Source organism: Chrysochloris asiatica, unplaced genomic scaffold (genome assembly GCF_000296735.1).
Source record: "Chrysochloris asiatica unplaced genomic scaffold, ChrAsi1.0 scaffold00029, whole genome shotgun sequence".
NCBI classification, from domain to species: domain Eukaryota; kingdom Metazoa; phylum Chordata; class Mammalia; order Afrosoricida; family Chrysochloridae; genus Chrysochloris; species Chrysochloris asiatica.
In genome coordinates this window covers 25,129,073-25,141,928 of record NW_006408547.1, presented here as the reverse complement: position 1 = coordinate 25,141,928, position 12,856 = coordinate 25,129,073, and the positions used below count along the sequence as shown (strand labels likewise).

At 44.1% G+C, this 12,856-nt stretch overlaps 1 protein-coding gene across 1 annotated transcript in view; it reads left to right on the top strand.

The window, feature by feature from the left end:
* Nucleotides 1–12,856, top strand: part of RASA3 (RAS p21 protein activator 3) — a 126,311-nt gene that overhangs the window by 98,035 nt on the left and 15,420 nt on the right. Inside the window, exons 16-19 of the mRNA XM_006851554.1 lie at nt 749–826; nt 1,922–1,995; nt 6,398–6,504; nt 10,483–10,565. Of these exons, the coding sequence (XP_006851617.1) occupies nt 749–826; nt 1,922–1,995; nt 6,398–6,504; nt 10,483–10,565 (342 nt within the window). The remainder of the gene's footprint in view (nt 1–748; nt 827–1,921; nt 1,996–6,397; nt 6,505–10,482; nt 10,566–12,856) is intronic.

Here is a 12,856-nt window from a genome sequence, read left to right as displayed (position 1 = left end):
TTGTTGTTATGTGCCGTGGAGTCGGTTCCGACTCGATGGCACCTGACAACAACAACAACAACATAGAAAATTTTAAACATACTTTCTATGATTAAAGTCACTTATGGGCCATTGACAACGTATGGAACACAGTTCTACTCTGACACACATGGCGTCACCATGAGTCCATTTGACTCAATGGCAACTGGTGTGTTTACCCAACAAACCCAAAGTCGCTACTGCGAAGTCCATTCTGACTCCTAGTGACCCTCATGTAAGACCGCACAAGAGCTCCACGGGGTTTCTGAATCTTCACCGAATAAGACGACCACATCTTTCTCCCACAGAGGAACTGTTGGTTTCTAACCACTGAACTCTGGATTACAGCCAAACACTGTAGCCATTGGACCTCTGGGCTCATGTTGTTTGGTGCACATGACCTAAAGTTTCTCGGAAAGCATTTTAATACTCTTATCAATTAAACAATAAGAAAGAGGATTTTTGGTTGTTTGATGTCATAGATTAGGCTTAGCCGAATCCGTGCTCTTAGATTTAAATGTGTGCCATGGCATCTTTGGTGGTGGTGGTTATGTGCCGTGGAGTCAGTTCCGACTCATACCGACCCTGTACAGGGTTTCTGAGGCTGTAAATCTTTACTGGGAGTTTCAAACTGCTGACCTTGCGGTTCGCAGCCCGATTCGTAACCACTACGCTATCAGACCCCTTATGGAATCTTTAGACCTTCCTTAAACAACCTCTTTTGTTCTAGGCCAGCTTCAAGGAGTCCTACATGGCTACATTTTATGAATTCTTCAATGAACAGAAATACGCTGATGCAGTCAAAAATGTAAGCACCAACATCAGTTAGCATATGCTTATCTTCTCCAGCATCATTGATTGTTCCTAAGAAGCAGAGCTGGGTTTTAGCTCTTTTTGTCAGGACTCTTGGAATCTAGTACCTTCACAAGATGGTCTCTCTCCATTTCCGTCTCTAAGCTCATCTGTATTTTACACCTTTTGCTGCCAATATGCCTACATCCAAGCCCTGTGTCCCCTGGGCTGCCGCCCTTATTTGTTCTGGGTTTACCCCACACAGTAGTGTCTGGCCCTGATACCCCTAAATGCCTCTCAGAAGCACAGAGATCCCTGGTATCCTAGACCCAAAGTTAGGGACAGAATGCTTGGGGAAGAAATTCTCCTGGATCCTAAAACTTTACTTTTTTCTGCTGTTTAGGAACAAACATTTCTCTCTCAGAAGTCATTTAAAAAGCATGAATGTAGACAGGAGAGCCAGGGACGGGGGCTCAGACCAGCTACCATTCTGGCCTTTTGGCTATCAGCTGCAGTGATCTAGAAAAGTCATAAAATAGTCCAGTTGAGCAGAGACCCTGTCTGTCACAACCTTCAGAAGTGGCTATCAGCACTGGAGCATGGAGGCGAGTGCCTTGGGCCCAGAGTGCGGGTAGGGCCTTGGGTAGGTCCTGTGCCTCCCTTCTCTGCCAGGACCTTTCCTACAGATGCCTCACACCTCTTTCTGGATCACCTGTTAGGGTGCTGGAAGATACTCCTGGTGTTATAAGGAGCCTGGTCACACCTTGGTGGGGATACGCTAATGGCAATCTATCATACTAATGTAGAACTGTGTTTATAGGGTGAAGTTACGTAGGAGACATTCTCTGGAAGGATTAATGGGGAAAGTTTAGGGGTGGGGACTGGATACTTCTTTTTTTCTGTAGTAGAAACAAGTGTAGAACTCCCAGGAATCCCACAGAGGAGCTGATTACCTGGAACTTCCTGCATCCACCTTTCCAAATCCTTCCATCTTTCCTGCTCTCGTGAGAAGACAGCGTGTCTTCCTGAACCACCATTTATGTGTCAGAATGAAAATACGCTGTGTATGTTCTTGTTCCCTTCTAACCATCAACTTCTTTCCCACGTCAAGTTCTTAGATTTGATTTCATCCTCGGGGAGAAGAGACCACAAGAGCACGGAGCAACCCATCCTGCTTAAAGAAGGGTAAGAGTCTGCGGAGCACACCGAATGTGCAAGGAGCTTGGGCTGCCCGGTTGGTTTCATGACAGATTTTCTTCTAATACTTCAGTAACTTTAACTTTCATTTTTTAATTCCTTTTTTGTTTGTTTGCCTTACGTTTGTTTGTTCTGCAGAATGTAGGAACAATCTGTTTATCTAGAAAAAAAAAATTAATACAATGTCAATAAACAGGACCAGACCTGGCCCCTGTGGGTCAGTGTTTTGTTTGTTTTTTTTACCTGATCAAAGGACAGCCTAGAACCCTTTGCCTTCAATCACCAATTACGTTGTGGGGCAAAGACCTCAGAAATACAGCTTTTTCTGTCCATTTATATTCAACTCATCTTTCATCAAGCCTGCATCAAAGAAGATACTGTAAAAATTGGGCATTGTTTATTTTCTTTTGCCCATATTTTGATGAATTTACAGAGTGGAGAAGTGCCCATCAGTAGGAAGCAAAGGAAAAGAGAAAGAACGAACTACTGGCTGGATTAGTCCTGCATGATCCAGAATTCTGGCAAAGTTGGCTGGATGTCCCATCCCAGAGCTTAAGGCCCTGCCCTCCCCTTCTGCTGTGGAGGAGAGGGGCGGGCCAGCTGTTGCACACACCCCAAACGGCCTTGACAAAGAAAATGAGGAAACTGGTAGGGACAGTCATGGAAATATGGGCCAACTGAACTTCAGCCTGGAAATGCCTGCTGGAGTAGTCTCCGTGGCCTTTGTTTATACACTTCGTGAGCACCCCTAGGTCCTACCACCCTCTTCAGTTCACTGACCGTGTCCCATAGAGCCATCCACACTGCATCACTAGACCAAGTTCTCACAACAGCCCTGCTGTCATTTCCCTGTAAATCAACCCCATTAAACATAACCATGCCTTAAGCAGTAAGATCTGTCATCCCATGATTAACGTGCAGAGACATAGTTTTAACAGATATTAAATAAATTCACAACTTCCAAAGTAGGAAATGTTCATTCTATACCTCCTAAAACCATTTGGTTCCTCACAAAGGTTTGCGTACCATACAGTGAGAAACTCTGCTCTAACTACAGTTTACAAAAGTGGATTCAATGCACCAGACTTGGCTCAAGCAGTCTGGCTTAAAATCCATACAGTTTCCATCAGATCCATCACACTTTTGATGCATGCTGAGGTTTTGAGTCACTAAAGCAGTTGAGATTTTTTCACCCCAAGAATCAAATAGCTATCACCTTCCTGGACTTCTGTGTTGTTGGTGAGTGCCATCACTCGGAGTGGCTGCTGGGTTCGAACCACTAACCTGTAGTTGGCAGTCTCAGTGTTTATTCTACAGCACCACACCAGGACTTCTACCATATTCTAAAACCAGGTTGGCGCTTTGCATTTAACTCTGTATTAAGGCATTTCACATGAGCCCTACATTAATGTAGTCTTGGTGGGTTGGGTCTCTCATTTCATTTTGAAAGAGCTCTTGGATGAACTAGTCCTTCCTTCTTGACATGGACCAATCTGATAGCCCTGTTTTGTCTGCATTCACCCAAGTCCCTGATGTTGTTGTTGTTGTTGTTAATAGTGACCCAGCATAGGGTTTCCAAGGCTGTAAATCTTTACGGGAGCAGAACGCCTCATCTTTCTCCCGCGGAACAGCTGGTAGTTTACAACTGCCGACCTTGAGGTTAGCAGCCCAGTTCATAACCACTGCGCTACCAGAGTCCCTGATAGATGGTCATAACAAATACCTAATGAGGTTCACTTTGTGCTGAGTCCCTCTCACAGGGGGTGACCTGCTACCATTCAAGTAGACCATATGCACCTTGATGCTTAACAATTGTTTGCTGAATTTAATAATCATGTTTACACAGGACCAAACTATTTTGTTTTGTTTTTAATTTTTATTGTGAATTGAGTGAAAGTTCCAGGGCAGATCATCAGTTTTACATTCAACAAATCATATATTTTGTTTCATTACAATGATTATAATCCTCTCCATGTACCATCAGTTAATAGTATTTCTCTCTATTCATATTAGCTCTTTATATATATATATATATGTGTGTGTGTGTGTGTGTGTGTATGTTTATGTGTGTGTGTGTGTGTATATATATATATAAAGCACCCTGGCATATATAATTTAAGCCACCAAAGGGCACATTCTGCAAGCCTGCTTCCTGGCCACCAGCTCTCAGTCCCTCTCTTTCCATGAATCTAGAGTACTCAGCTGCTCCCTTTCTCCATGTCCCCATCTCTGCCTCCATCTCTGGTGTCGCTGCTTCTCTGGATAGGGTCCTGCATTCTGCTCATGCCCTTCTCCCTTGATGGTCCTAGGGCCCTATGTTTCTGGACTGTAAGATTAACCACTCCCCTGTTTTTGTTACAGAACTTCTACCTTTACAGTTGTGACAGTCACAATTACTCATGATAACAGTTACTCACTATTGAATCATAAGAATCTTATCCCCATCTCCTTTCACAAACTGTTTTGTTCTTTATTTAAATATGTGCACACCACTCAGTCATGAATTTCCTACCTCTCAAACCCCATTTATTAAATTCAACCCTAGTTAAAAGTAGTCACTTGATGGATGGCGTGCCGAAAACATAAGGTTGCAGGCTAGTCATTCCTCAGTAAGGACTTTCTTACAGTAAAAGAGCTGGCAGACTTCTCTCCTGACAATACAGGGGTGATGGATAAATCTCCTCCACCTGAGGTGGGGCGTCAGCGATTTCTAGACATGTAGTATAAATAACATTTATATAAAGTCTCATCTATTTAAAGCCTAAGAAAATTGTGCCAAAAACATTAATAATAATTTTTTATTGTGATACAAAATATGTACATCTCACTTCGTAACATAGTTAGAGTCCGGAGACCTAGTTGCTGGGCAGAACTCAGCTTTGTGTGAAAAGGGAGGATGGCCCCATCAGCTCCCACAATGGAAGATGATGGTGTCGTTCCATAACGGATGAACCACTGAGAGTCCTAGCCCAGCCCAGTTGGCACAACCTCACCCATCACAGCCAGCGTCTCTCACATCCACACCTCTGAGTCTATTACTGCCCCATACATGTTGTTAATGCACAAAACAGACCATTGATTTTTTTCACTTGAGGCAAACTTCCAGATAACCAGAAAGTCAATAGATGAGGAGTAGGTGTATAGCAAAATATTTGCTGATTCAACATTATGATTATTATCATTATTATCATTATTTTTGCTCATACAATTTAGTGACATTGATTAGAACCATCGTGGTATGCAACTATCACATTAAAAATTTTCACTTTCTAACGTTACTGTTAAATGATCCGGAACCTTTGAGAAACTGTTGTTTTCACTTTATTCGCTTTGATTACACAGACTTGAACTCCTCTCTCTCTTTACCTTGTCCCACCTCATCGCCCGTTGTGGGTGTCCACTCCTGGTTACTTGTGTTCTTCTAATCCACCCTCGTGTGCTTATTGACATGTCTGGGTCTCTCTGGTAAGCATGAACTAGTTTTCTGTGTGCACTGGTTTTGAGTTTTTATTTATACTTACGTTGTGTTCCCGTTTCTCTGGTGATGGGCACATAGGGTGTCTTCACGGATTTTCCTGTAGACACGATTGTAAATGAGCACCTTCTGTACATCTTCAGTGCCTCTATGAAAACAGTTCTCTAAATCCCCATCTTGACATATCACGGTTACTAAACCAAGCTATGCTTGTCTGCCCTGTTTCAATTCCCTTTTGTAATTACACATTTTCATGTTCTTGTAAAATAAAAGGTGTATATCATGATCTCACTGTGTTGTCTACCTTCCTCACCCCCATTGTCTCCAGCTTTGCTTTTCTTACATATTCTTTCTACGTCCTGGTGTGGTGCTGAAGGATAATGCACTGGACGACAAGGTGCACGGTTCAAACCCACCTGCCGCTCCCCAGAAACCCTATACAGGGTCACTGTGAGTTGGCACAGACTCTAAGGCACTAATCTATAACAATACCTCTGTCTTTTATATGCTTCAGCCTGATTATTTTTCAGTCTCTTTTTGTTCAGCCTGCTGGGTAAAGGACTATTTAACTAGCATTAAAGACAATTGCTGGTAATAGTTTAGTTAGGTAAGCTGTAGAGTCAGCTTCAAGTCCCTTGTGCTTGGGGAATATTTGTGGCTTGTGAGTTGAAGCTGCAGATGGGTTTATCCAGAAAGGACACTGTGGCTTTTCAGACACAATTGAGATGCCATTATTATCAAACTTGATCTCCTTTGCTCTGTGGTACTTGCAAAGTTTTCTGGACCCTCGGTCTGCGTCAATTCCATTACATAACAGTCAGGAAGTATTCAGATTTGGGCTTTGGATTGTGTCACTGGGGGAGGGCATTGTGAGGTAAGCACATTAATGCATCCAGCATCTCCCCTTAATAACAGGTTCATGATTAAGCGGGCACAGGGAAGAAAGCGCTTTGGAATGAAGAATTTTAAGAAGAGATGGTTCCGCCTGACAAACCATGAATTTACCTATCAGAAAAGCAAAGGTAACAAGAAAGGTTTGCTTTTCACTTATTTTCACATAATTTATGGTAAGAGACCAAGAGACTTGGGTGTGCTCATGTTGGGGTTAGCTGCTGCTTTTCAGAAGACAAAGGTAAGATGCAAAGCAGGCAGAAAGTGCTGTGTTAAACAGAACGGTGAAAAGATGCGTAGTTCTCCCACCTGCAGGCGGACAAGGAGGGGTTCTCTGTGGTCCACCCTAAGGAGTCCTGGTGGTACTGTGGGTTAGGCGCTGGCTGCTAACCACAAGATCAGCGGTTCAAACTCACCAGCCTTACTGTGGGAGAAAGACGAGGCTGTTCTCCCATGAAACCCTATAGAGGCTTGCTATGAATGGAAATCAGCTTGATGGTTGTGAATATGGTTTGTTTTCTTAATTAGATCCCTTACACTTTCGTTTGGAGTCCTGGTGTGGTGCTATATGATAAGCATTGAACTACTAACCGCAAGAATGGCAGTTCAAACCTACCAGTCACTCCTTGGAAACCCTATACAGGGTGGCTATGAATCAGAACTGACTCGACGGTACTTAACAACAACAAAATACTTTAGTGAGGGCCCTGGAGATGCAGTGGTTAAGCGATTGGCAGTTTCAAGCCACCAGCTGCTCCGTGGGCGAGAGCTGTGTCCGTCTGCTTCTCTAGGAAACCCCATGCGCAGATCCTACAGGATGGCTATGAGTTGGCATCAAGTTAATGGGGGTAGGGTTTTTATCCTTTAGTGCCTTAGCCACACCTTTGAAAAGTTAGCAAAAATCAGACTTTAGGGCATCCAGTTCCTCACAAAATCAGCAAATGCAAAACTAACTGTCCTCGGGAAGTTCCCAACTCCAGGCATCCCCACACACAACCGAACAAAACACTGCCTGGCTCTGTACCATCCTCATCACTGGTTACAGTCGCTGGATTGTGGTCCATAAGGTTGGATGGACTGACTTTTGAGGTAGATCACCAGGCTTTTCTTATTAGTCTTCCTTAGTCTAGAAGCTTGGCTGACCTGTTCAATATCACAGCTTACAGATGAATAGTGCATTCATTGGTTAGGAACTAAGCTCATCTGTCCTGTGTAAAAGGCGGAAATCCGACTGTTGAATCCTTATCATAGCGAATACCAGCATTGTTGTTGTTGTTTGTAAGTGCTGTCGAGTAGATTCCGACCCATAGCCACCCTGTATAGGGTTTCCAAGGAGCGGCTGGTGAGCTTGAACCGCCGACCTTGCAGTGCAAACGGCTTTGCAGTCTGGCGCATTAACCCACAGCGCTACACCAGGACTCCAGTACCAGCATTACCCTCCCTTTAATGATCCCTCAGTCCCTTGTACCCTGAGCTGGAATAGTCCTTCTGCTCTTTTCCTGTCTCAGTCACTAGACAATGTAGTGTTTACAAAGCTGGAATTTAAATCTGAGAGTAAGTTTACAAAACTATCACGACTGCAGTTTTTATTCATACGTGGATGGGTTTATTCCAAACAAAACCCATTGAAACATGTCTCTGGGACCAGTGGATGACTGCAGACAAGTTCTCTCAGTTAGATGCTTGTCTTAGTCTCATTAGGGGTCCTGGTGTGAGGCTGTAGGATAAAGCACTGAACCACAAGTTAGGCAGTTCCAATTTACCAGTCACTCCTCAGAAACCCTATACAGGGTCGCTGTGAGTCAGAACCGACTCGATGACACTTAACAACAACAAGCCTCTCTGAGGCTGCCTTCTGAACGAAGGTCCAATCCAATCAGTGACATCTGAGGGAATCTGCTGAGACAGTTAAATTCAAGGCAGGGCGGTCGTCAGCTCACAAGGTTTTAAGGTTAGGGTGATTGGGTATCCCAAAGTGGTCATCTTGATAGGGTTTCTCTAAGGGCACAAGATGATCATGGGGGCTTATTAGGAAAAAGTTTTAAGAAAATTGAAAACTGCCTTGATGAGAAAAAGGCCAGACAATTCCACCGAGAAATATGTTTACCATCTTGACACATCATCTGTTCATTCTTTAGTGGTGATAAGGGTTGTCCCACAAGAATGTCATTGTGAGACCTCACTCCTTCCACCCTACAGCCTGATCTTGCCCATGCCAGCACTGTCCTTCTGACAGGGTGTGACTCAAACGTCCCAGAATCCTTTGGGGAGGAGACACCGCCTTCAGAAATGTATAAACCTAGATGGTGGAAGAATCAAGAAACAACAGCTTCACATTTTGATAGTTTTGTTGAATAACGAATTCTGTGATTTGCAGCAATACTTTTTTACTTACCCCGTATCTTTTCAGGAGGAAGAAAAATGCATTAATTTTTTTTTTTTTGCTAAAGCTATGCATCCTATTTCCAGGGAGCACTTTGTAAATGAAGTTTCTTTATAAAATAAGTGGCATGCTCAATTTTCAGAGTGTTTAAGTGGCATCCTGTGAGTGGTGTTGTAGGATAAGCGCTGGACCGCAAGGTCAGTATGAACCAGCAAAGTTAAGGGTTCAAATTCACTAGCTGTTCCTTGGAAATCCTGTACAGGGTTGCTATGAGTCAAAACTGACTCAACGGCATTTAAGAACCAATGTCCATGGTAGATGTGTATGCAGGTGAGATTTTGGTTTTGTGGTGCTTGTATGGTTGGTCTGGGGTTGGGGAAGATGGTGACAAGAACAATGAGGGTAACTTCACTCAACCTGCAAAATGTAGAAATAGGATCACAGGTCAGTAAGAATACAGTGTTCTACTGGGGCTGTTTTATCTCAGCAGCTGAAAGTAGCTTCCCGTTAAAGCTTGATTTAAATTGTGAAATGTTGAGAAATTATTTTCTCCTCATTAAAAAATTGAGTATCCTAAAAATAGTACAATCTGGAAAACTTAAACATAATTATAGAAACATACATGTGTGTGTGTGGTTCATTCTCAGAGTAAGGAAATAACCTGAGAGGTACATCCCAAAAATCAAACCCACCCCCATTGAGGTGATTCCATCTTGTAGCGTCTCAAAAGGCCAAAGTGGACCTGCTTCCTGGGGCTTCCAAGGCTGTAACGCCCAATGGAGGCAGACCGTCTCCTCGTTCTCCCTCGATGTAGCTGGTGGGTTTGAACCACTGACCTTACAGTTAGCAGTCACGTGTTTAACCACTGCACCACGAGGGCTCATCAACATCAACACCCACTGTCATCAAGCCACTTCCAACTCATAGGGACTCCGTATAGGATTTCTGAGGCTGTAAATCTTTACGGGAGCAGAGAGCCTCACCTTTCACGGTGGAGCAGCTGGTGGGTTTGAACCACTGCTTTGTGGTTGGTGGTTATGTGCCGTGGAGTTGGTTCCGACTCATAGTGACCCTGTATAGGGTTTCCGAGGCTGTAAATCTTTATGGGAGCAGAAAGCCTCTTCTCTCTCCTGCGGAACAGCTGGTAGTTTAGAACCGCTGACCTTGTGGTTCACAGCCTGATTCTTAACCACTACGCTACCAGAGCTAGCAGGAGATATATAATGCTGTTGTTGCTGTTAAGGGCTGTCGAATTTACTCTGACTCATAGTGACCCTGGGTAGCATTTCTGAGGAACAACTGGTGGGTTTAAACTAACAACCTTGTGGTACAGTGCTTACCTTACAGCAAGTGTATAAATGACTGTATTTGTAGCACATTTATTCTGTGGACAGAGAACATGTCCCGCAACCTGAGGTCCCTAATCCCAAAGCCCCATTTGACTGCTTCTCTTACATGCTTGTGGTTGGTTGTTTTATTAATCTCCTCATCTAAGGCCTCCAGCTTTTATGAGAAACAAGGGCAGAGTGACTGAATGTCTCCTCACCTCCCTGGCCCTGTAGCTCCCTAGCAGATGTGAACACGCGCTCACACAGAAATCTTGAGGCCTGCTGAGGGAACCGCTCCAAACTTGATGAGGATAAATGGTCTCTGTGGGACCAGTGGGCCTGAGTCATCAAACTGAGGGCAAGGAGGCTGTTAATTTCTCTTTGTTGGCCTCTTGCAGGTGACCAGCCCCTTTACAGCATCCCTATTGAGAACATTCTGGCAGTGGAGAAGCTGGAGGAAGAGTCCTTCAAAATGAAAAACGTGAGTGCTCTTCCAAGATCCTCTTCCTGTTGGTTAAACTGCCTCTGTGTTGTGTTCTGTCTTCTGCCTTTCCTCGGTTTGTCGTTTCTGTATAAAATGAGTGTGGCTCTTGTTCCCCTCCCTCCCCAGCACCTCTCATTTTCTCAGGATCGCCGTATTTCCTGGGATGGTTACAGGGAGCTCTGGAACTGTATCCCGGTCCTGTCCCAAAGCAGCTAGCTCTCCCCAGGAGGGTGGGGCGAGAAATTCTGGGATTCTACCCAAAAACAGACTCCAAGACAGTTACGGATATTTTTTTGAAACTCTGTATTTTAATTTTAAGTTTGAATTTATAAACAGTTGCAAGAATAAAACAAGGAATCTCCCACCTGTCCTTTTTCCATATTTACTAGTTGTTTGCACTTGTCCCATATTTTTCATCAAATTCGTTCTCTCTCCTTGCATGTAGAATGTATTTTTTCCTGAACCCTATAAATATTTTAGAATGTTCTTTTATGTAGTGGCAATATAGTTACCCAAATCAGGAAATCTCGCCTTGATTCAATACTATTATGACCTAATCCGCAGTCCATATAAAATGTTGTCAGTTGCTCTAATAACATTCTTTATAACTATGAGGATTTGGTGTTGCTGTTTTCCAAGGCCAGGATCTGATCCAGAACCTCGCATGGCATTGCCTTTTCCTTTTTGTTGTTGTTGTTATGTGCCGTGGAGTCGGTTCCGACTCATAGCGACCCTGTACATGGTTTCCGTTTTAGTCATAATTAATCTGGAGCAGCTAGCTCCTCAAGCTTTCTTCGTGTTTCTTGGCCTTGGCATTTTTGAAACACCCAGGCCAGTGATTCTGCAGAAAGACCCTGAGTGTAGGTATATCTGGTGGCTCACTGCGGTCAGGGTTGAGTGATGCATTCGGCGGGAATGTTCTTCTCAGTGCGTTGTGTCAGGAGGCATCTGATGTTGGTTTCTCCTGCTATCACTGGTGTAAGCTTTGAGCATTGGGGTAGGGTAGCATCTGTGAACTTACTGTATTTCTCTTCTAGTTCATAATTTCTGGGGAGATGCATTGAGCTCTGTAAATATCCTGTTCCTCCTCAAACTTTCACGTACTAACTTGAGCATCTATGATCATTTTCTAATGACCGTCCGTCCCTTCCATCTTTTTTCTTGAGCATCTGTGATGATTTTCTAACTACCATCCCTTCCATATTTTTTCTTGGCTTTCTGCTGGGCAAAAAGCTTTCTTTTCTCCATTCATCCCTAGCATTATTTATGTTGATGCTCAAATTGAGTGAGATTTGGCTGTCGGAACTGGAACCATTCTTAAATTCTGGTGTGCAGCTGACGATACTGGTGTGTGCCCTAAGCAGCAGGCTCTCCTCCAGAGGTGTAGGTACAGCTGGGTCTTCCTGGGAGTCACCAGTGTCCCGTCTGCACTTGAACCTGCAGCAGTTGCTTCCAATTGTCTCAACAGCGAACTTTGAAATGGTACTACGGAAGGGAAACAAATTACTGTGTGCTCAAGTGTGGAGAGTAATAAAACTGTCGGCGTTTGGGTCAGTTTCTGTGAGCAGTTAAAACACTTGAAAAAGAGCTTTGGGAATCCCCAGTTTATATTTGCTTTCAGGATATTATTGGGACATCTGGGCGTGGGAGTGTTGGGAGCAGTCCGCCCCGGGCGTAGGCACAAAGGAGCACACTGTCTGAAGACAATTTAAAAATAGACTAACGCCGGTCTGCCTCATCTCATGACCATGTGCTGGCAGCTTAAAACACTGTCTTCTCCACTGAGCCCTCCCACCTTGTCCTCCCACCTTGTCCGTGCAGAGGACAGTTTACAGTTCCACTTACACAACACAACAGCCATCAACTCAACAGTTTCTACATGTGTAATCAGTGGTACTGAGTACGCTGGGCTCTTCATGTTGGACCCTTCTACCCCTGGTCTTTGCCTTCATGAATCCACCACCGTTAACATAAACTCAGAGCCCCTCAAGCCAAAGCTTCCCCTTCTCCCTCCCTCCCGTTCCTGGTAGTTAGCAGTGATCCTTGGTGTGTAGATGTTTGTGAATTTCTTGTAAGTGAGGTCCTGTAGTACTTGTCCCTTGTGACTGACCAACGACACTCAACACATTGTCAAAGACCGTCCACGCTATAGCAGGCATCCGAACTTCATTCCTCTTTATGACTGGGCAGTACATGGTGCAAATGGGTAAGCAGTCAAGCGCTTACCCATTTGCACCATGCAGGGACTCCCCCAGATGTGTAAGAGTCTCACTGCTAAATGTCTCCAC